Source organism: Chelon labrosus, assembly GCF_963514085.1.
Source record: "Chelon labrosus genome assembly, chromosome: 21".
Classification (NCBI taxonomy): domain Eukaryota; kingdom Metazoa; phylum Chordata; class Actinopteri; order Mugiliformes; family Mugilidae; genus Chelon; species Chelon labrosus.
This window is the reverse complement of record NC_140354.1, coordinates 22,786,013-22,808,290: the sequence shown is the minus strand read 5'-3', so window position 1 is coordinate 22,808,290 and position 22,278 is coordinate 22,786,013. Positions and strand designations below refer to the sequence as shown.

The following is a 22,278-nucleotide window of genomic DNA, read 5'->3' as shown; positions in this document are numbered from 1 at the left end:
GAACACTGGTCTGATCTGAGTCTACATGTGGAGGTGGTCCTGGGACACATCTGACTAGCTATCAGAGTTTAGCCCTTTGGTCAAAGTCGTTCATATTCTTCACTGCTTCTAACGTCCAACTCTGAGGACAAAATCATCACCTGCTGCCTGATATGGCGTATATCCGCTGCTGTTAGATTAAAATAATCCATCAGTAAACCAACAAAATGTATTTATTCCATTAGTTCCCAAAGATAAATCACATTTACGATGTCGCTCCTGTTTAATTCCTCCAATAAATACAAGATAATATAAATGACAAACACATGGCGCGTTCACAAGTAACAGGAGTTAATTCAAAATAAAAAGAGATAAACACTAAAAACAACATTTGGTTTTGTGATCAATGTCTTATTTTGATGAAAGGCACCTTTTATGTTCCTCTCTCTAACAGACTGGAGCAGCCTCGAATCAAACAGATCTGATTAAACCACACGTTGAGGTTTTACAGCTCAGCTACAGCGAAATAAACGAGAAGAGATAAAACCCACATCCCTGGAACCGACAGAGTCAGGACTGGTTCCCTTTTTGGTTTGTTTCCATCCTCGTTAAGATGTACCAGCCACCTTCTTTCAACATTCTTCCTAGTTCCTCTTCATCTGAACTGTTTCTCAACTAAAACTCTTGAGGTATCAGTTTGCAAAAAAAAGAATAAGGATCCAGTCTTTCACATTCATCGGATCAGGCCTTAGGACCGGAGCTGCTGCGTCACACGGGCAGGACGGTGCCGTTGGCGTCGGAGATGACCGGACGATCCGAGTCAGTCCGAATGATGGGAACCGAGTTGGTGCAGAAACTCTGAGGACGGGAGACGTCCAGGCTGGATGAGAGGACATCGTAGGGAAGCTCCACTGACTGGCGGATGCTCTCTTCGTATGTCGGAGGAGGCTGGAAGAGAAAACAAGACAACAGCAAGCAATTTAGCATCTTTTACCTTTAGGTTTTCAGATCCACAACTTAAAGGTTCGGCAGTAAATGCAAATAACTTGGTAAACTGTTTAAAAACAGTTTCTTTATTCATTTCTTTCATTTTCTTTGGCTGTTTTACTGCTGCAGTGTGTTTTACTGTCCTTCGTAGGATAAATGATTGACTACTACAAACACACTAAATATTCTAGATTGTTTTCTAGAGCCTTACTGCAGCTTTGATCGTTCCCTGCTTTACCCAAACTTTGGGCAAAGAATTAACCGTGTTAAATGCACTGGTGCTAGCGGGTGGTGGTATCTGTCTTGGTTGTACTCGAAGAAGTTTGTACTGCGTTCTTGAGCCTGTCGTACAGTACACACAAATGGTTCTACAGAAGAACGGCACAAGATGAATGTTTAGGGATGGCCAAGGCAAAGTCCTGACCTTAATCCAATAGAAAAGTCTAATAAAATAAAATTGAAATATAAATAAAAGTCTAATTAAATAAAATATGAGTAAAATATAAGTAAAAATAAAATAAAAGTAAAAATCTAGTAAAATAAAATAAAAGTAAAATATAAGTAAAAGTCTTATTAAATAAAGAATAAAATATAAGTAAAAGTCTAAAAAAATAAGTAAACATCTAGTAAAATTAAAAAAACAAATTTATTAAAAGTCTTATAAAATTAAATTAAATATTAGTAAAAATCTAATAAAATAAAATAAAAATCAAATATGAGTAAAAATTTAGTAAAATAAAATAAAAGTAAAATATAAGTAAAAGTCTAAAAAAATAAGTAAACATCTAGTAAAATTAAATAAAAATATATTTAAAATTCTAATAAAATTAAATAAAAATATATTTAAAATTCTAATAAAATTAAATTAAATATTAGTAAAAATCTAATAAAATAAAATAAAAATCAAATATAAGTAAAGATCTAATAAAATAAAAATCAAATATAAGTAAAAAATCTAGTAAAATAAAAAATAAATAAAATTTAAGTAAAAATATAATAAAATAAAATATAAATCAAATATAAGTAAAAAAAAATCTATAAGTAAAAATCTAATAAAATAAAATAAAAATCAAATATGAGTAAAAATCTAGTAAAATAAAATAAAGATATAAATAAAAGTCTAATAAAAATAAAATAAAAATATGTTAATATCTAGTAAAATAAAATAAAATATTTTAAGCAAAAAATTACAAAATTGCAAATTTTGTAATTGCAATTACAAAATGAACAAATGTGCAAGAAATAGAGACAGAAGTAAATATATATTATATACACAGGAATGATTAACAAGACAGTGCTAGAGCTGAAAGTGGTAATTTACTGAACATGGACAGAACGTTTCAGCTTGACAGCGAGGCTAGTGAAACACTTTCTAGTTATAAGGTTAGACTTCAAACTTTACTTTTTGATAAAGTCTATCGGTAGAGCTGGCTCGGGGCACCCTGAACCATCCCTTAGTTACGCTGCTGTAGACCTTAATCCAATAGAAATGTTGTGGAAGGACCTGAAGCAAGCAGCTGATGTGAGGAAACCCACCAACATCTCAGAACTGAAGTGGTTCTGTTCTGAGGAATGGGCTAAAATTCCTCCAAGCTGCTGTAGACCACTGATCAGCTGTTACCAGAAACATTTAGTCACAAGGAGGTCACAGCAGATACTGGAAACAAGGAGGACATGACTGTAAATCAAGTAATGCAGGTTTAAGGAAGAGTGGTAAAGAAACACAAACACGTTAAGTGATTCTACTGATTTGCTGAACGACCTGCCTACCCGTCTATATGAAGCTGTGAAGTCGTGTGCAGACTGGAAACGCTGTTCGCCAGGACGGAACGTGTTTATATTTACTTTACCAATTAATCCGTCCCCTCGTCGGATGTCTAGATTTTTGCGATCCATTATCTTTCCGATCACATCTGGCAGATCCCCGCTCCCTCACTGTGTCCTCTTATCTTTTAATTGCTTGGGGACCCTCAGGAGACAACCCCGGGATCATGCCCTCTGTTTGATACCCGCTCAAACACACACACACACACACACACACACACACACACACACACACACACAGGGCTGCACAGTTTTACAACTACGCCGCCTCAGGCTACAGGACAGACAGGGGAAATTAAGGGGCCAATATCTGGGTGATGGGATGACAGGAAAGTACTGTGTGTGAATACGCTTTCATGTGTGTGTCAGAGATGGGCAGTCATGCTAGGGAGTGTTTAATTAAAGAAAAGGAGAGGAGGTCAGAGAAGGGAAAACAGCACAAGACAGGAGCACAAAGCTGCATTCTTGGCCGCTGTTTGCACTCAGGACTCGGGCTTTAATTATGTTTGATGTGCCTTTTTCTCATTACCTTGTTTGCTCAAGCGTTGTGCGAAACTCAGAAGCTCAGCGAAAGATCAACACCGCGTAAACGTGGAAAACGCCGGCCGCCAGCACAATCCTGCAGCGGGCGTTAAGATGAGCTGATAGCGTGTTTACTGCGCTCTGAACGCCGGCTAATCTTTGAACAAGCTCTTGTTACAATATTGAATGACGGGACGCTAGCGATAGAAAGAGTCTTATTGTGGAACTACAAATGGCTGGACTCAATAGGAAGCTTAGACATTCTTCTTTGAGGCGATAATAGGAGTAAAATATCTTCCCTATTCCCCAAGATGAACAGCAGCACCACGCTGTCAAAGCCTTTCAGTCACTGGGACACAACTATAATCCCTAATACGGCCTACCTCAGTCACAAAGGCTCCATTGAGGCCAAAGCGGTCTGCGATCATCATGTGGATCTGCCTCTGGCGGTCCTTTTTCCGGACGCTCTCGTAGGAGGGGAGCCTCGGCATGGGGGCTTCCAGCGAGGGCAGGCTGTAGCTGGAGGGCAGGCCGACGAGGAAGGGCCGACCTCCAGGCTGAGACCATGAGGAAGGGAACAGAAGCTCAATTTAACTTATACAGTGTCAATAATTTAAGTGTGTCCAGTATCTGCTGTGACCTCCTTGTGACTAAATGTTTCTGGTAACTGCTGATCAGTGGTCTACAGCAGCTTGGAGGAATTTTAGCCCATTCCTCAGAACAGAACCACTTCAGTTCTGAGATGTTGGTGGGTTTCCTCACATCAACTGCTTGCTTCAGGTCCTTCCACAACATTTCTATTGGATTAAGGTCTACAGCAGCGTAACTAAGGGATGGTTCAGGGTGCCCCGAGTCAGCTCTACCGATAGACTTTATCAAAAAGGTCTCAGACACTAATTTAGACACTAGCCTCGCTGTCAAGCTGAAACGTCTTATTAATCCTTCCTATGTATATAATATATATTTATACTACTTTATTTTATATCTTATTTTTATTTTATTTTACTAGATGCTTATTTTATTTTTATTTTATTAGACTTTGACTTATATTTTATTTTATTTTATTTTACTAGACGTTTACTTATTTTTATTTTTATTTATTAGACTTTTACTTATATTTTATTTTTATTTTATTAGACATTTACTTATTTTAATTTTATTTAATTTTATTAAACTTTTACTTATATTTTATTTTACTATATTTTTACTTATATTTTATTTTTATTTTATTTTATTTTATTAAACTTTTACTTATATTTTATTTTTATTTTATTTTATTAGAATTTTACTTATATTTTATTTTATTTTATTTTATTTTTTATTTTTACTTGTGGTTCTTGTTTTTATGTGCAACTGAGCTACTGTGACGAAGCAATTTCCGTTGTGGATGAATAAAGTCTAACTGTATTTCGTTGGCTCTGCACAGTGAAAATAAAGTCTAATCAACTGTGTTTACAGGTTTTGCATGAGTATTATTAACAGCTGTCTTCCATCAAAGTGTGAAGACAACAACAGTCAAACGCTGAAGCTTCACACCAGAGACACTTCAGAAGACAGAAACCTGCAGGACTGACGGTCTAACCATAGCTCCTGCTGCGTAGGTAAGAGGCAGGTTGGATGTGACTTTAACTTCTAAGAGCTGTGAAGCGTCCTGTCCTGAGCAGAGCATGCTATGAATCAAGCTCCAGTCTCACCTGCACGTCCTCGCTGATCTGCTCCAGACAAGTAGATCCCACCAGTGTCTGCCGGCTGCTGTAGTACTGAGGAGGAGCGTCCTGTGAAAACAAACAGTTTGTAGTTTGTATTTCGACTCGTTGCTCCGTCTGCAATTAGTCAGAAAGCCTCTAATTTCAGCCCAATTGACCAATTTTCATGCCTTGTTTAATCCTTGTGGACACTGGTCGGTTTTAGCGCTGCCATAAATTATCCGATCAATAAGATGACCACCCTCTGATTTCCGTGCCTCCTCCCACTACCACCCCGTTAAAAACAAGAGCTGTCACCACTGTATGAGGAGCAGGAATCCAGGAGAGAAAGAAGAGTTAAACTAGGTAATTGCCTCGGGTCTAAATGAGTCGCCTTTGTGTGGAGAACAATGTGATGTCCTACTGTGTCTTCAGTGTCCCTAGGCAACAAACCACACAGCGTGGTCTCTTTATCCCCCCTCCTAACTGCAGCAGGTACGTCCTAACGACCGCACTCCAGCGCACATTACAGCCTCGCGTGTCAATTTGTTGCCTGACTGAGATTAAACTCCAGGACGGGACTCGGAGCTCCAGAGTAAAACGTGAGGTTGATCATTTTCCCAGGCCGCTTTAAACAATGACACTTGGAATGACGCACTCCGACGACCTTTGCCATAACCCTCGCAACATTTCAGAGAAAAAAGGTGATGTCAAAGGTCACTTTCATTCACTGGTTTGTACTTTTTAAGAGGCCAAAAAAAAAACTTCTGAGGAAAGAGCAAAAGAAAAGGAGGGTTGTGCTTTTGTCGCCAGTGTGAAAAAGCACAACCGTGTAAAATCAGTGTTGAAGTCGGGGGAGGAACCCCCAGCGGCCGCGGCCTAAAAGGAGATCCATTGTCCCCGTTGTGTCCCCCCCCGCCCTCCACCCCAACACCCACGCCGGGGTCCGTCCGGCATTCATGGAGTGAAGCGAAGCCGGGGAATGTATGCGACGATGAAGTTGAAGACACAGACGGTTTGTGTGTTTTCAGGACGTTAACGGTCCCTCATCCACGCTGCTTCACTCTGTGTTTACACCGTCGTCTTATCAGCTGAAACTGGAGGTCAGCTCGTTCAAATGCTCCGTTGGTTCCTCAAGCGGGGACGACAGAAGAAGTTCTTCCCGTCCGTTGAGCCTTCTGCAGCCCAAAGATAACACTCACCCCCCGTCCCAGGAGGAATAATGGAGACGAGGGACGAGTCAGGAAGAGGAAGCAGAGAGAACTGGTACCTCTTTGGACTGTTTACGCTTCCTCTTTGGCCTCATCCTCCACCACCGGCCTACGCTCCATGACACATGTACGTGTGGAGGTTTGGCTTCAACTGAAAACTTTGATTTCGTAATTTTTTTTAGAACCACTGAGGCATTATTTCCAGTTAAATCCATCAGCTGACAGTGATCCTCTCAGGTTTTATTCTTGTCCTTCTTTCCACCACTGTGCTAACTCACACTTATTAATGGAACAACATGCCAGCGTGATCTCAGCTGCAGAACCAAACATAACAGAGAAGGAACACCCTCTCCGCTTTGTTCTGTTTTTTGTTTTCTTACCATATCTGCATGTGTCCCCTGATAGGAGCGCTGCTTGCAGCACTGAGGATCCTTGCGGTAGATGATGGACAGCAGCACGACAATCACCACAAAGAACACCAGAGAAGAAACTGTTTGAAGGGAGAGAAAAGTCACTTAATCACCGTTAATCAGGAGCGGGACAGGAACAACTTGTGTCGGGACGTTTAGGAGACCAGCGCCCAGTCACTGCTGGTTAAGTTTTTAAGTTAAACAATTTTAAAACTACTTTTTAACCTCATAGTTTATCAACAACTGCAGGCTTCCAGATCTGAAACATGAAATAACGGATGGATAGATTAAATCTATATGAAAATAAGGTTAAATTAAATATTCTAAATCTATTTATATCAGTTTTACAAACAGGAGTCAGTGACCTATGATTTAAAACTTTAGATTTAAGTTTTCATAACTCAACAGGAGCTCATTGAGCAGTTTTAAATCCACTTATTCATCTCATGTGCAGCTTTAACCTGATAGTTTATCATCTGTTTCTCTGTGCTGCTTTTTTCTTCCACTTCTAAAATGTGAAACATGAAATAACGGATGAATGGATTAAATGTAAACCTGCTACTACCCGGAAATGTTTCTCAGATTTACTAGAAAATAGGGTTAAACTAAATATTCTAACTCTATTCTTGGCAGTTTTAAGGTTTAACTTACAGGACGCGGCGACCACCGTGAGTTGGTCCGATGTCAGCTGAGAGGAGGGGACGGTTGGATTCGCAGCCGTGGACATTTCTTCCGTGTGAGCCGTTAGCGCTCCGTTCAGAAACCCTCCTGAGCTGGACACCATCGTGGAGGGGAACGGAGAGCAGCCCCGCGGCTCCTCTTCATCGTCTCGCTCCGTCCCGGACGCGGTGACAGTCCACATGCGCTCTGCGAGTCAAACTCCGTCCGCTCCGTCAACATGCCGCCTGCGCGTAAAAAGACGCGCATCCACGCCCCTCTCCAAAAACAGACAGAACGCGTGGCGTCGCTGTGGCTCCGGTTTAAAGGACCGGTACCGACAGCTGATTGGTTTTATGCCGGTTCTCTCTAGTCTGTGTGTACAGAGGAGATAACGGATAATAAAACAACAGACTTTATGAGTGATGTGTCGCAGACTGCGTCCTCTGGAGCCTAATTAATTAATGGCTCCCTCCCTCACAGACCGCCTGGTTAACACACTGGATGCCTGAGCCGGACTCCCGTTACCCCGGAGACCGCGGGGGTCCCCGTCCTGAGATGATTTCTAAGCAGACAAAGAGCCAAAATGTGGCATTAGTATTCATGGATGGAAACTCTGCAGTCTGAGTACATTTAGCAGAGACGTGTGGACAAATATTCTGCTTCTACATCTCATGCTGAACTGGATCAATGTCTACATTTAAAAGAGAAGGAACTAAAATGAGTCTACTACAACATAGAGTGTAGTTCATAAAGCAGGAGAGGATGAATTCAGGTAAACTGGGGCATGATATTCATATTATGAAAACAGAGTTGTATAGGACCTGACATGTGTCAAATCCACTGGTGAAGTCACACAACATCGAAATTTATTAATATTTAATTGAAAATGTGTTTAAAATGTGGTCTTAACAGTCATGAAATAAATATAAATAAGTAAAAGTTTAACTGTTGTTGACAGCGGACGAAGAAGAGGAGAAGAAAGAAGGAAGTAAAAGAAGAAGAAAATGAAAAATAAGGAAAACATGAAAATGGAGATGAAGAGAGAAAGGAAGAATAAAAAGAAAAGTAGAAGAAGAAAGGGAAAAAAGAAAAGGAGATACGAAAATAAGAATGAGAAGAAGAAAATAAAGTAAAAGAATAAGAAAATGTAGAAGAAGAAGAAAGGGACAAATAGACAGAAAAGCAAGAAGGGAATAAAGGAACAAGAAAAGAAAAAGAAGAAGAATGACAAGAAGGAGGAGGAAAGATGGAAAAAGAGAGGGAAGTAAGAAAAGAAGAAAGAGAAGAAGAAATAAAAAGTAAAGAAAAGAATAACAAGAAGGAGAAGAAACAAAAATAAAAAATAAAAGAAGAAGAAAGGAAGAAATGGAAATAGGTAGAAATAAGGAGAAAGGTAGAATAAAAAGAGTAAAGAGGGAAAAGAAGAAGAACACAAATAGAAGAAGGAAAGATGGAAAAAGAAAAGGAAGTAAGAAAATAAGAAAGAAAAGAAGAGGAAATAAAACAAAGAACAGAATAACAAGGAGAAGAAGAAAATAAAAATAATAGAACAAGAAAATGGAGACGGAGAAAAAGAAGAAGTAATGAATAACAGGATATAGGGGAAATAATGAGAAAGGTGGAAAGAAATAAGAGTTAAGAAGAAGAAGAAAGAAAAAGAATGACACGAAGAAGAAGAAAGAAAAAGAAGAATGACACGAAGAAGAAGAAGAAAGAAAAAGAAGAATGACACGAAGAAGAAGAAGAAGAAAGAAAAAGAAGAATGACACGAAGAAGAAGAAGAAGAAAGAAAAAGAAGAATGACACGAAGAAGAAGAAGAAGAAAGAAAAAGAAGAATGACACGAAGAAGAAGAAGGATAGAAACCATAGAAACGATGGTTCAGCCTGATGATGGTGCGCGACCCCGAACGGCCCCGCGCAGTGTTCAGAGTGCTTCTTCCACGCGCCGCGCGTGCACAGGCGTAGGAAAAATGGTGGCCAGCGTTCGAGTCCAGAAACTGCTCCGACGGTACAAACTAGCGATCGGCGCCGCGTCAACTATCCTCCTGATCCAGGGGCTGGTGGTATGGAGTCTGAGAAGTCTGGAGGAGGGCGAGGCCGAGGTGAGGAGCCGAGTCTGGCTTCGTTTCTGCCATGACAGTGTTAGGATTTAATTATAGAGCTAGCCGTTAGCGCTTAGCTCGGGTTAGCTTAGCTCGCCGTGTGTTGTTGTACGGTAACGTTAGCCCGATGCTAGCTGGTAGCAGTTGGGCAAGAAGCATCAAACTAGGAGGGAGGGATGGGGGGGCAGCCCGGTCCCGGTCCCGGTCCCGTCTGTAACTCTGTAGTAGTAGTTTATTAACCGGTAGTTAAACGTTAGTTAGCTTGTTTTAGAGGCGACGAATGATGTTAATGTTTATTTAAAAAAGGAGAAGATGATTAGAGGAAGAGGAAGCAATGAAACAACAGTGAATGAACAGTGATTGATTGTTCATTGATCACCAGGATGAGTTGGAGCCTCTCATGGATCTGAGCTCCTTTATTTGTCTCCGGTGTTTTATATTTATCTGTGATGACCTGTCTTTGAGTCAGAGAGCTAAAGTTAAATGAGTGTATTTAACAGCAGCCAGGTCCTCTGTGGGAACACACCTGGAGCTCCCTACCTGGAGGCAGAGCCTGCTCTAATTACCTCCTTAAATAAAGGTGAGCTGTTAACAGATGTGCAGGCATCAGTTCGGGGGGCACAGGAATGCAACCTGAAACCTGAAACCTTGAGTTCTCTCTCTGCACGCTGTAAATGTTCCTCCTGACGTTGGACAGGTTGTAAAGAGTTGGAGGGGTTTGAGGCCGGCGGCAGATTCAACCGGTTTAAACCAATCACTTAAACGACGTCTCTGTGATTAAAGCCATCTATTGTCCCTATAAATGTGAGACGCTGTCACCTGTTGGCTTTCACCGCCGCCGCCGCCTCGTCAGGTGCATTCAAGCTTAAACACGCCTCAGCAAAGATCCACCGACCGAGATGCCTGCGGGGCGTCGAGGCGAACTGTAGCTCACACGGGACTGGAAGGAAGAAAAAAAAAAGGTGGAGGACATCTGAGACCGCGTCGGCCGGCGTGTACGCAAATGTCAGCGCGAGGTCTTTGCATGTTTGCAGAATCAGATTTCAGATTTGAGCGTTAATCCTGACTTCTCCTCCTCCTCCTCCTCCTCCTCCTCCTCCTCCTCCTCCACGCCGTCGGTGTTATCTTCCATCTGGTCCAATCAACGGCTCGCCAGGCGTGTGTGAACACAGTCGCGTTTCATTCCATCAAGAGCGAGAGGACAGAGTTTAAAAAGTCCTCCCTTTCTAAAGGCGTCGCTCTTCAGGCTGATGGCGGCGCCGATATGGACTCACTCGGCTTTAATTGGAAAGTAAAGAGGCCGCCGCGGCTCGCCTTTGAATCCATACATTTTTTTGACACGGGTGTGTGATAATTAAAAGCTGTGAGCGATAAGGAGAATGTAGACGTTTGTAGCCGCTGCTGCGTCGATGCCTCGGCATCTGTATGAGGACAGTTCCTCTGGCAGCTAAAAACAGACGAGATAATAAACCATGTACCTCCTGTAAAGGGCGGCAGGAGGAACGATTAACCTCAGATGCACGTCTTTGGACTGTGGCAGCGAGTCGGCACAGGTTCTTGGTTCAGATTCAGCAGACTGAACCCAAGATCCAACCCCTTCACCAGCTCTGAGCCGCTAGAGAGAAGGAAATGGATGAGCAGCGTTCAGAAGGACGAGGCTTTCAACAAAAACTGTCAAAATGAACACGATAAAAACACGTTCTCCGGTTTGACCCTCAGCTCGACGCGTAGTCGTGGCAGGGAGTCGATGTGACGCAGCAGAAACGCAGGAGAAATAAACCTTCCTGAGCAGAAATGGGTAAATGGGAAGCTCAGCTGGAAAGTTCTGGAGAGTATTTGTCATTATTTGGACTGCTGCAAGAATGTAAACACACGTTATTTGCGTAAAGTGAGCGCATTTGATTGAAAAATGGTATTTAAATCAGAGTTTATGGTTCAATCTGAGCTTTTCCTTTTAATATTGTGTTAAACATCTGGAGTACGTTACGCAGCTTTCACATTTCCGTTTTCTAAAGAAAGGATTAGTCTTCAGACTGTTTTAGTAACTTTTTCCAAAAACGAGGCTGGGACTTTCCAGAGCTTACAGTGTCAAGCGTCATAATTTGTTTACTTGCAGAATTATCCAGTTGCATGGAGAGAGGAATTTTTTTTTTCTCTCTGCGTCGGCTGAAACCCGCCCTCCGTAATAAAATCCAAACGGAGCGTTGCCAGACTCTGACTCTGATAAGAACTGATGCAGTTCCAGTTCGACTCGTCAAGAACAAAGCGGTCGCGCTGACACGTGAAGCTGCGTCGACTCTTTTTTTATTAACTTGTTGAGGTGGCTGCAGGAAGATAACCAGCGCTCGCTTCACGTCGCCTCTCTCTCTCTCTGTAATGGGTTTGAGGGTGCAGTTGGCAGCCGGTAGCTGACTGCGCTGTTTCGGTTGGCAGCTGGTGCACTGGCGGGGTATTGTCCCGACACGAGGCTCCAGTCGTCCTCCCTCTGTCCCAGCGTCTCTGTCGGGATGCCAGAGGTTCTGCCATATCATCTGACAGAGGCAGAGAGAAAGTTCTCAGCCCACTCGCTCCTCTTCTTCTTCTTCTTCTCAAAGTGATGATGATGCTGTTTGGCGAGAAGGATTGTCTAGAAACTGAACCTGATACGCAGGAAACCGAGATTTGTGAACATGTTATTACAGTAGGTTTGTGTACCAAGTATATCTTACGTTAGAGCCAAAGAAAACAGCTGACACGACGACGACTCCCAGGCTTTAACCACCGACCAGCAATCAGAGTAAAACAGCAACAGTAACACAGGAAGTCGGGGCTTGACAAAGGGTCAGAGCTCTCTGATTGGTGGTAACCGGACCAATTAGAAGGCCAATAAAGAGCCAAGTGGATGCTTCAGTGATTTTATTACATCAAAGTGTTTCTGTGTCGGTGATTTTTAAGACAAAAGATGAAGTTTAAAGTCGGGATAATAAGCCGAGTTGCTGAATAATGTTTTTTCTATAACGTCTGAGAGTCAAACATCACATCCCCCGCATGCGAATATATGAAGTGTTTGCATTTTTCCTGCAGAGGAAAGCAGAGCGAGGATTGTTGAGGCCTGTGCTCTGAATCACTGGATTCATTATGTGTCTCTGAATATGTGTGACTATCCACTTTTTTCGCGGATTAGCTTCACAAAAAAGGGTCTGAGCTAAAAATAACCCAGATGAGAGAAACGGGGGGAGAACGACGCGAGTAAACACATCCTTTCTGCCGTAGCCTGAGTTGTTGACCTTATGTCGTTGTTGGTTTGTGACTCAGAGCGTCCTCTCAAGATGTTCTTATGAAATAATGGGTTTTACGTTGTGTCTGTTTCCTCAGAGGAAAACAAGTTGGTCTAAGCTGCCCGACCACAACAACAACAACCAGGACCCCAAGAAAGACGGCGCGCTTTGGGAGAAGCAGAGTTCTCTGTCGGGGAGGAGCCGGGGCAAATGGGGCGCCAGGTTGGAGAGGACGGGGGGGACGGCGGCGAGCGCGCTAAGGAGAGGCAACGGCCGCAAAGGAGCGAAGCAGGGCGTCAAGCTGAAGGGCCCCCAGGGGCGAGGCGCGGTGGACGTCGGACTGGACGGCGCGGTCCCCCACGATCTGTCCAGCAGCCGCAACCTGAGCGACAGCCGCGGCGGCGCCGACGGCGCGGCCAGGCTGCCTCCCGCCGGCGTCCCGGGCGAGCCGGGCAGCGTGGACGGCGCGCACCAAGCCCCCGCCAGCAGCGACTTTGCGCCCAAGTGTGATATCGCGGGCAAGGACGCGCTGTCGGCCCTCCACCGCGCCGGGTCGCAGCAGTGCCGGCAGGAGATCGCCAACATCGTGTGCCAGCATCAGGCCGGGCAGCTCATGCCCGACTCGCTGCCTCAGTTCTGCCCCCAGCCTGGTGAGAAAGTTGTCCATTGACACGGGATGAGTTTGACCTGGGGACGTCATTATGTTATGTTATTATATGAGCAGGGATCATGTCAGTAAATCTGAATAAAACACACAAACATCACGGAACACGACATTTCCAGGGGCTAAAGTTTTGATCTTTATTCACTTCTTGTTCTTTTAAATCCTATTTTAACACCTGAAGCTTTTTGGACTCCCCAGACTAAATCGGTGCTCTCTCGTTTTCTCGTTTGACCAGGTGTGGCTCAACCCGTTCAGGCTGCAGGTGAGCTGGACAACAGCCTGTCCAACGTGGAGAACCCCGTCCGAGTGGCTTTCGTCCTCATGGTCCACGGCCGAGCTGTTCGGCAGCTGAAGCGTCTCATCAAAGCCATATACCACCGCGACCACTACTACTACATCCACGTGGACAAGGTACAGCCCTGGCCTGGCTGCACTGATGTTAATTATTTAGACTAAACACTAAAAACGATATCTGGATATGTGTCTGGCTTACAGCGAGCTCCCAGATGCTTCTGCCGGTTAGGTCTAGCTGCATTGTGAAGGTTAAATTCATCCTACGGGTCTCACAGTGTGGCTAAGGGGATTAGCCTGCATGGAGCAGGAGTGTGGTTATTCTTAGGGGCCGGATTTAGACGAGGAAAAAAAGTCTGCTGTCATGTGCAGCCGGAAGACAAAAAGACGAGCGTAGGGGCTGGTGACACCGAGGCAGAGACCTCAGGTGGGTTTGAAACCGTTGGTGCCTGGTGTCAGGGCACCTGTGCAGCCTGGACGCTTGTCGAGTCGAGGGCTCTGTTCTGCTGCCAAGGGCCCGGCGGCGGAGCAGCTCGCCCCGGAGGCAGTGATGAATAGGAAGCCAGTGGGGTAGTCGCACCAGAGACACCGTCTTAGCCTCACCTCATCCATCTCCGAGGCAAAAGCCCGTGTGAGAGATGAGGCAGTGAAGCAGGTCAGGTTGTACTTTAATCCGTCTGAAAGCTCCTCTGCACTCCCACGCGTTAGGACTCTGAGTTCAGCTTCTATATGCAGCCTCATCTGCTGAATTTCTGAATAGAACCAGGACAGATTCTTTGTTGGGAGAACAGCAGAATGTTCACATTTAAACACGGGATCCTGATTAAAAGCAGGAATACCGGCCGTGATCGGAGCAGCCGCCACATCCCTGATTAATTCATTCCTGTTTCTCTCAAACTGCTGATTTATCACCTCAAAACCTTTATCAGGCTGCTTCTTAATTAGCTGGTAATTAATCTAATTAAGCTCCAGAGCGAACCTGCAGTTTCTGGCCAAATTTCATACTTCAAACCTTCCACTTTATCTGCACATGACAGCTCTTTAACTTCCTTCGTCTCATCCTCTGTTCCCTCCTCGTGTTTAATCCCTGCTCTACCGTTAAGCTTAAATTTACTTGCTGTCACCTTGAGACATTTAAAGTAAGAAAGACTAGATTTTGCCGCCGTACCAAGCACCTTGTGGCGGTTCTCAGATTAAATCCTCTCTTTGTGTGAACGTTGATCTGGTTTAACGGCTTTACAATCTTCCAGCGGTCCGGCTACATGCATCGGGAGGTCCTGCAGATGGCCCAGCAGTACCCAAACGTCCGAGCCACGCCCTGGCGCATGGTCACCATCTGGGGGGGAGCCAGCCTCCTGAAGGCTTACCTGCGCAGCATGCAGGACCTGCTCGCCATGCTGGACTGGAAGTGGGACTTTTTCATCAACCTCAGCGCCACGGACTTCCCCACCAGGTTATGATCTCATCCTGAACAGTAGAGATCAGATTCACACTGGATTAGTTTTATCACAGGACCTCTGTGTTGGGAGAAATATAGTCTGTAATTTGTGGTGGGATTTTTACTTTACAAATTAAAAGCGTGGATTAAGATCACAGACGACCTCAGACATTATTACAGATTACTAGAGGTCTCCAGTTAAAACCAGTCCTGTGTGAATAGAGTTTATGTCGGTGTTTGATTCAAATACTTGTTTTACTTCCTTTCCTGACCGAACCTGACGTTTTTAATTTCTGCAGGACCAACGATGAACTAGTTACGTTCCTGTCGCTGCACAGAGACAAGAACTTCCTCAAGTCCCACGGGAGAGAGAACGCCAGGTGAGGACGCCTCCACGCAAACCTCCCGAAACGCTTTTATAAAGTAGTTCAAGTTAGTTTTTAAAACTAGAAACAAAAACTGTAGTCTGTAACTTGTTTTGTAGCCACTGGTCCATGTAGTGGTCTCCACAGTGACCACTGGTTCATGTAGTGGTCTCCACGGTGACCACTGGTCCATGTAGTGGTTTCCACGGTGACCACTGGTTCATGAAGTAGTCTCCACGGTGACCACTGGTTCATGTAGTGGTTTCCACGGTGACCACTTTTCCAGGAAGTGGTCTCCACGGTGACTCCTCTGGTCCAGGTCTCTCTTGTCCAGGAAGTGGTCTCCGTGGTGACCACTGGTCCAGGTCTCTCTGGTCCATGAAGTAGTCTCCATGGTGGCCACTGGTCCAGGTCTCTCTGGTCAAGAAAGTGGTCTCCATGGTGGCCACTGGTCCAGGTCTCTCTGGTCCATGAAGTAGTCTCCATGGTGACTCCTCTGGTCCAGGTCTCTCTGGTCAAGAAAGTGGTCTCCATGGTGGCCACTGGTCCAGGTCTCTCTGGTCCAGGAAGTAGTCTCCATGGTGACTCCTCTGGTCCAGGTCTCTCTGGTCCAGGAAGTAGTCTCCATGGTGACTCCTCTGGTCCAGGTCTCTCTGGTCCAGGAAGTAGTCTCCATGGTGACCACTGGTCCAGGTCTCTCTGGTCTAGGAAGTAGTCTCCATGGTGACTCCTCTGGTCCAGGTCTCTCTGGTCCAGGTCTCTCTGGTCCATGAACTAGTCTCCATGGTGACCACTGGTCCAGGTCTCTCTGGTCTAGGAAGTAGTCTCCATGGTGACTCCTCTGGTCCAGGTCTCTCTGGTCCAGGTCTCTCTGGTCCATGAACTAGTCTCCATGGTGACCACTGGTCCAGGTCTCTGGTCCAGGAAGTGGTCTCCATGGTGACTCCTCTGGTCCAGGTCTCTCTGGTCCAGGAAGTAGTCTCCATGGTGACTCCTCTGGTCCAGGTCTCTCTGGTCCAGGAAGTGGTCTCCATGGTGACTCCTCTGGCCCAGGTCTCTCTGGTCCAGGTCTCTGTGGTCCAGGAAGTGGTCTCCATGGTGACTCCTCTGGTCCAGGTCTCTCTGGTCCAGGTCTCTGTGGTCCAGGAAGTGGTCTCCATGGTGACTCCTCTGGTCCAGGTCTCTCTGGTCCATGGATCATTGTGTCCAGCTCTAAATAAACCTGGTTCTTCTCCAGATTCAGAGATAAATCCAGATGACCAGATACCTTGAGTCAAAAAGTCTAAAGTTCATCTGAATATTGTTCCAGAGTCAAGAGAGATTTTCCTCAGAGAGCTACAGAAATCATTGACTGCTGCAAACAACATCTCCTCTTTCAGTTTTCTATTTTCACAGATTAAAAGACGAAAGGTTTATTTTCTTGTTCAGCATTTTTTTTAGAATCTAAATCCAAACTTGACGTCCCAAAGAATACACAGACCCTGAAACACATCTAGACGACTTCAGGCTTAATTAACCCTGACAGCCGTTAACATTTAATCCAAACGCTTTTAGTGAATTCATGTTTTCACAGAAATGTATTTTTAAAATCTACCAGCCTCAGCATCACTTAACTCTTTTCATCCCTCTCCCAAGGTTCATTAAGAAGCAGGGCCTCGACCGCCTCTTCCACGAGTGCGACAACCACATGTGGCGTCTGGGCGAGCGCAGCATCCCCGAGGGCCTGGAGGTCTCCGGCGGCTCCGATTGGTTCGCGCTCACCCGCCTCTTCGTGGAGTACGTCATCAACTCCCAGGACGCCCTGGTGTCTGGGCTGAAGCAGTTCTACACCTACGCTCTGCTCCCCGCCGAGGTAAGGCAGCCCGAGGTGGTCGGTTTCATCTCCCGCCGTTGAGACAGACAGCTTCACGTCTCCGCCTCATCCCAACCCCCCGCCGAGTCAGGAGAGCCCAGCAGAGCCTGAGATAATGTAATACTTTAAGCTTCCCCGCTCAGCGTGCAGCAGAAGATGAGAGGAGGCTTCAGGATAATTTATCTGACTTGTGTAGTTTAGTCTCAGAGGAGGAGCTGCAGTTTGTTCGCTGCTGCAGAGCCGTGACCTTTTGTGTGATTCAGAGGCTGCTTGTTAACCCGCGACCCGTTTCCTTCGCAGTCCTTCTTCCACACGGTGCTCGGGAACAGCCACATGTGCGACACCCTGGTGGACAACAACCTGCGAGTCACCAACTGGAACCGTAAGCTGGGCTGTAAATGTCAGTACAAACACATCGTCGACTGGTGCGGCTGCTCCCCCAACGACTTCAAACCACAGGACCTCATCCGGATCCAGGTGAGAAGGCGCGACTCCCCTGAGCAGGTGTTTTCTGGTTGTCGGGGAACAGAGACTTATTATTCTGTCATCCACAGCAACTGACACGTCCAACGTTCTTCGCCCGCAAGTTTGAGTCGTCGGTGAACCAGGAGGCCATAGACATCCTGGACACTCACCTGTACGGCCAGTACGCTCCGGGCACCGTCGCCATCAAGGCGTACTGGGAGAGTCTGTTCGAGCAGTCTGACGGCGTCGGCGCTCTCAACGACGTGGCCCTCACTGCGTACTCGTCCTTCTTCCGCCTGGGCCTGAAGAGTCTGGTGACGACGCAGAACAACGTGGACGCCTGCAGGTCGACCGCCATTTTTATTGATACTGTATAGTCGGGATGTCCATATCTCTGGTCCAGAGAAATGCCTGGATCGGGACGTCCTAAATAAATATATTTCCTCTCTGCAGGTTGGAACCAGTTGGCTTCCCCCTGTCGGTGCATTTGTACTTCTACGATGACCGTTTCCAAGGATACCTGGTCCGTCAGGAGGCCCAGGCCGTGGAGTCGAAGGTGAGGGAGACGGTCGAGATGTGGGCGGTGCCTCAGGCCACCCTCGTCCTGGAGAAGAACCTCAAAGAGTTTGAAAGGCTCAAGAACCTGGAGGTGAGCAGCTTTTAGACAAAGGAAATCTGCTTCATGAGAAGATTCTGTGGCTGATATGTAGAAATTAGACGGACGTTATCGGGGCCTGATTGAAGTTTAATTAATATATATGTTAATAATTGAAGGACGTCTCATTCATTCACCTTGATGTCTTTCTCCTCCACAGATCGGCACAGAGTGGGATCCCAAAGAGCGGATCTTCAGGAACTTCGGTGGCGTGATCGGACCTTTTGACGAACCGCTCGCGGTCCAGAAGTGGGCGCGGGGTCCAAACCTCACCGCCACCATCGTGTGGATCGACCCGGCTCTGGTCGTCGCGGCGTCTTACGACATCACGGTGGACGTCGACGCCGAGTACACCCAGTACAAACCGCCGCTGCAGCACCCGCTGCGACCCGGCACCTGGACCGTGCGGGTGTTAAAACAGTGGGAGCGCATGGCGGAAGTCCACTTCCTCATCATGCCTTTGACTTTTAATAATAAGGAGCCGCTACGCAAAGGTGAGACGTGGATTTTAATTTGAGGAGCGGGTTGAACCAGAGGGTTAGCGGTTCTATCCAGAAACCACACAGTATTTTAGACCTTTTACCAGAGTTGATAAATCTTAAGACTAATTGTCTCTTTGTCTCTCTAGAAGAGGACAACTGGTTCCACGCTGGACCTCCCGGGAACTTGTACCTGGAGCAGAGCTTCCAGCAGCTGAGCTCCGTGTTGAAGCTGTCCCCCCAGGAGCCGGCCCTGCAGCTGGCCCAGCGTAACGCCCAGTTGGTAGGGAAGCCTCTCGAAGCGTGGGTGGACGGCGCCGTGGGGACCTTCTGGGTAATCGGCGACCTGTGCGCCACGCAGACTTCCTCTTGTCCAACTTTGGGCCCCTGCTCAAAGACAACCTGGAGCTCCCTGTCCCCAGATCCCAAATCTGAACTGGGTCCAGTCAAAAGTGACGGGCGGATCAGGTAGCCCCCCCCAAAAGAGAGTAAGGAGACATTTTGTATGGAAAGCGAGACTTCTAGGAGAAGCTGTGTCCTCTCTGAGGCCGACGAAGAGCTCGCTAATAATCTTCCTGCGCTGAGGAGCGGCAGCGCTCTCAGTGAGGCCGTCAAACACACACCAGAGGATGCGACAGCTGGAAATTTGCACATACAAGACTGAAAGCGGGGAGATTAGTGTCATCGTTCGCTGATCTGAACGCCAGACGCGTCGTTGAGCTTCAGAAACACATGTTTGAACTTGGAAAAGAATCGGGAGGCTCGGCTCCGTTCTGTCTTCATTTCATGGGAGAGTGGAACCTCTGGGTCGTATTATTGTGCTTATTTTAAAGCATCGTTACGTTCAACAAATGGGGACAGACGGATGAAGTGCACTTTACTGTAAGAGTATGATGTTACACGGAGGTCACATGATTACAGAGGGAGGAGTCGCGTAATGAACGTCACGTTTCAGTTTACAGGAGGCAGAATCAGTGACTGTGACTCGGGTTAGAGGAAGTTGTGTTTACTGCATCGTTTTTATGTTTTGTCCGTCAGCTCCCTGGACTGTTTGTCTTTCTCTTGAGTAGTTTTTTCTGGTCAAAGGAAGTGCCTAGACAGCGGCCGACGCTGCAGACGGCCGGGAAAATAAATCAATCAATCCATCAATCAATCCTCGGGACGAAGTTGACAAATTAGCCTCAGAGGAACGAAGACTTGTTTCGTCTCGGCTCCTGAGACGTTCCGTCACATTTTGGTTCTCGTCAACTCGAGGTGAAGGAAATGTGAATCCAACTTTAAAGGAATGGTTTTGGAAAATACATTTAGCTTAGCACGTAGCCTGCAGACAGGAAGAAAAGCTCAGTTGTGTGTTTGACAAAAATGAAGTGAACGAAAATGTGAAATCGTCATTTTATGTTGGATTATTTTCACCGCGCAAAAGAATCCGTTTTGTTAGCGGTAATGCTAAAGTAAGCTAAGCTAACCGGTTGTTATTCCTTTAAAATCGTGTCTCAGCACGAAAGCAAATGTATTTCCCAAACGTTTTCCTTTAAATTCAGATTATTTTTCCTCCTGTGCGTCTGTCTGTCTGCCTCGCAGGTTTTGTTCTCATTTCATTACATCGTCTGAAGTCCCGGTAAACAGTCCGCCGTATGTTTTTAGCTGCCTTCATGTGAAAGAAGATGATAAACAGCTTCCAGAGATGTGCAATGAATGCCCTCGGTTTTTTGTTTGTTTTTATTGTGACGTTAAATGCTAGCTGGCCACCATATGAGTTCTCAAGTGACCTTGTTTACCTTGCACAGTACAGTTGCTTCAGTGAAGCCCCAGTTTTAATTGAGACGAGAGCAGAGCAATGTTATTTTTCTACCCGGTTCGAGAGGAACTGTGTGTGAGTGTGTGTGTGAATGTGTGTGTGTGTCGTCCGTTCATATCTCTGCTGTCTAATTGTGTTACGTTTGACAGTCCACCTGTTCAGTGTCATTTGAAGCGGACCTTCTGTGTTTGGGGAGGTCGGAGGTTTCCATCCACGCTGCTGTGACGAGCAGCAGCTTTATTATCTGGAAACTTTATTATAGGAGAGACGCCGTGACTGATGACTCAATAAAAACACCTAGACGAAGGTTTTTGTCTTGATGTTTTTTAACATTTCAAATTGTATTTAAGTGTTAATTATTGTTTTTTTTTGTTTTGTTTTGCCTTTCCTAATAGTTTTTATTTCCTCTTTAAAGAAGATCAGAAACATGCAGCTCAACAGATCGGAAACATGCAGCTTCCTAGATCGGAAACATGCAGCTCAACAGTTCAGAAACATGTAGCTTCCTAGATCGGAAACATGCAGCTTCCTAGATTAGAAACATGCAGCTCAACAGATCAGAAACATGTAGTTTCCTAGATCAGAAACATGCAGCTCCGCAGTTCAGAAACATGCAGCTTCCTAGATCGGAAACATGTAGCTTCCTAGATCGGAAACATGCAGCTCCGCAGTTCGGAAACATGCAGCTCCCTAGATAAGACATGTGCAGCTCAACAGATCAGAAACGTGCAGCTCAACAGATCAGAAACGTGCAGCTCAACAGATCAGAAACATGCAGCTCCGCAGTTCAGAAACATGCAGCTTCCTATAGCGGAAACATGCAGCGCAACATCGGAAACATGCAGCTTCCTATAGCAGAAACATGCAGCTCTGCAGTTCAGAAACATGCAGCTCCCTAGATGCAGCTCCCTAGATCAGAAACATGCAGCTCCCTAGATGCAGCTCCCTAGATCAGAAACATGCAGCTCCCTAGATGCAGCTCCCTAGTTCAGAAACATGCAGCTCCCTAGATGCAGCTCCCTAGATCAGAAACATGCAGCTCCCTAGATGCAGCTCCCTAGAGCAGAAACATTCAGCTCCACAGATCAGAAACATGCAGCTCAACAAATTAGAAACATGTAGCTTCCTAGATCGGAAACATGCAGCTCCGCAGAACAGAAATGGGCAGCTCCACAGATCGGAAACATGCAAAGTCCTAGATCAAGAATATGCATTTTTAGCATTTCTACCTTTCAATCTAGGGTTAGTTAGGGTTATTTCCTCTAAAAAGCAGGTGAAACGCTTGAGATGCTTCATAAATACTATAAGCTACTTCTGTATTAGTCTTAGACCAGACCTCTTTCATATAAATATTTGCGGTAACCTGCAGAGTTAAGATCATTTTATGTCTTGAAGCCCCCAGAAGTAAAGACGACACAGTCGACGGCAGTAAACAAGACAAAAATAAGGTTTAAATCTCTTTGATTTGCAGGATCCGCTTTCCTTATCGTCCTTATTTTGTGAAATTGAAAACAACTTGATTCTTTTTCACACTTAAGACTGTGGCTTTTATTGCTTCAGGGTTGCAGCGCTACATGCGTCACAGGCCTCAGTAGATAAATTTGTGAAACAAGTGCTGTGGCGAGCTGAGAAC

The 22,278-nt window shown here is 45.5% G+C and overlaps 2 protein-coding genes across 2 annotated transcripts; one reads left to right on the top strand and one right to left on the bottom strand.

Annotated features, from left to right (window-relative positions):
* Positions 1–232: 232 nt before the first annotated feature.
* On the bottom strand, positions 233–7,607 carry LOC311506217 (uncharacterized protein). Its single transcript, XM_084570098.1, has 5 exons — positions 7,270–7,607; positions 6,589–6,698; positions 5,007–5,087; positions 3,696–3,869; positions 233–927 (listed from the first exon to the last, which is right to left on the bottom strand). Exons 1-5 carry the CDS (start codon positions 7,478–7,480, stop codon positions 748–750), a joined length of 756 nt encoding a protein of 251 aa, XP_084426224.1. The 5' UTR covers positions 7,481–7,607; the 3' UTR covers positions 233–747.
* Positions 7,608–9,073: 1,466 nt separating this feature from the next.
* xylt2 (xylosyltransferase II) lies at positions 9,074–20,945 on the top strand. Its single transcript, XM_084569963.1, has 11 exons — positions 9,074–9,381; positions 12,736–13,288; positions 13,538–13,713; positions 14,844–15,046; positions 15,331–15,411; positions 17,032–17,248; positions 17,549–17,725; positions 17,803–18,059; positions 18,167–18,362; positions 18,529–18,862; positions 18,997–20,945. Exons 1-11 carry the CDS (start codon positions 9,115–9,117, stop codon positions 19,317–19,319), a joined length of 2,784 nt encoding a protein of 927 aa, XP_084426089.1. The 5' UTR covers positions 9,074–9,114; the 3' UTR covers positions 19,320–20,945.
* Positions 20,946–22,278: the final 1,333 nt, after the last annotated feature.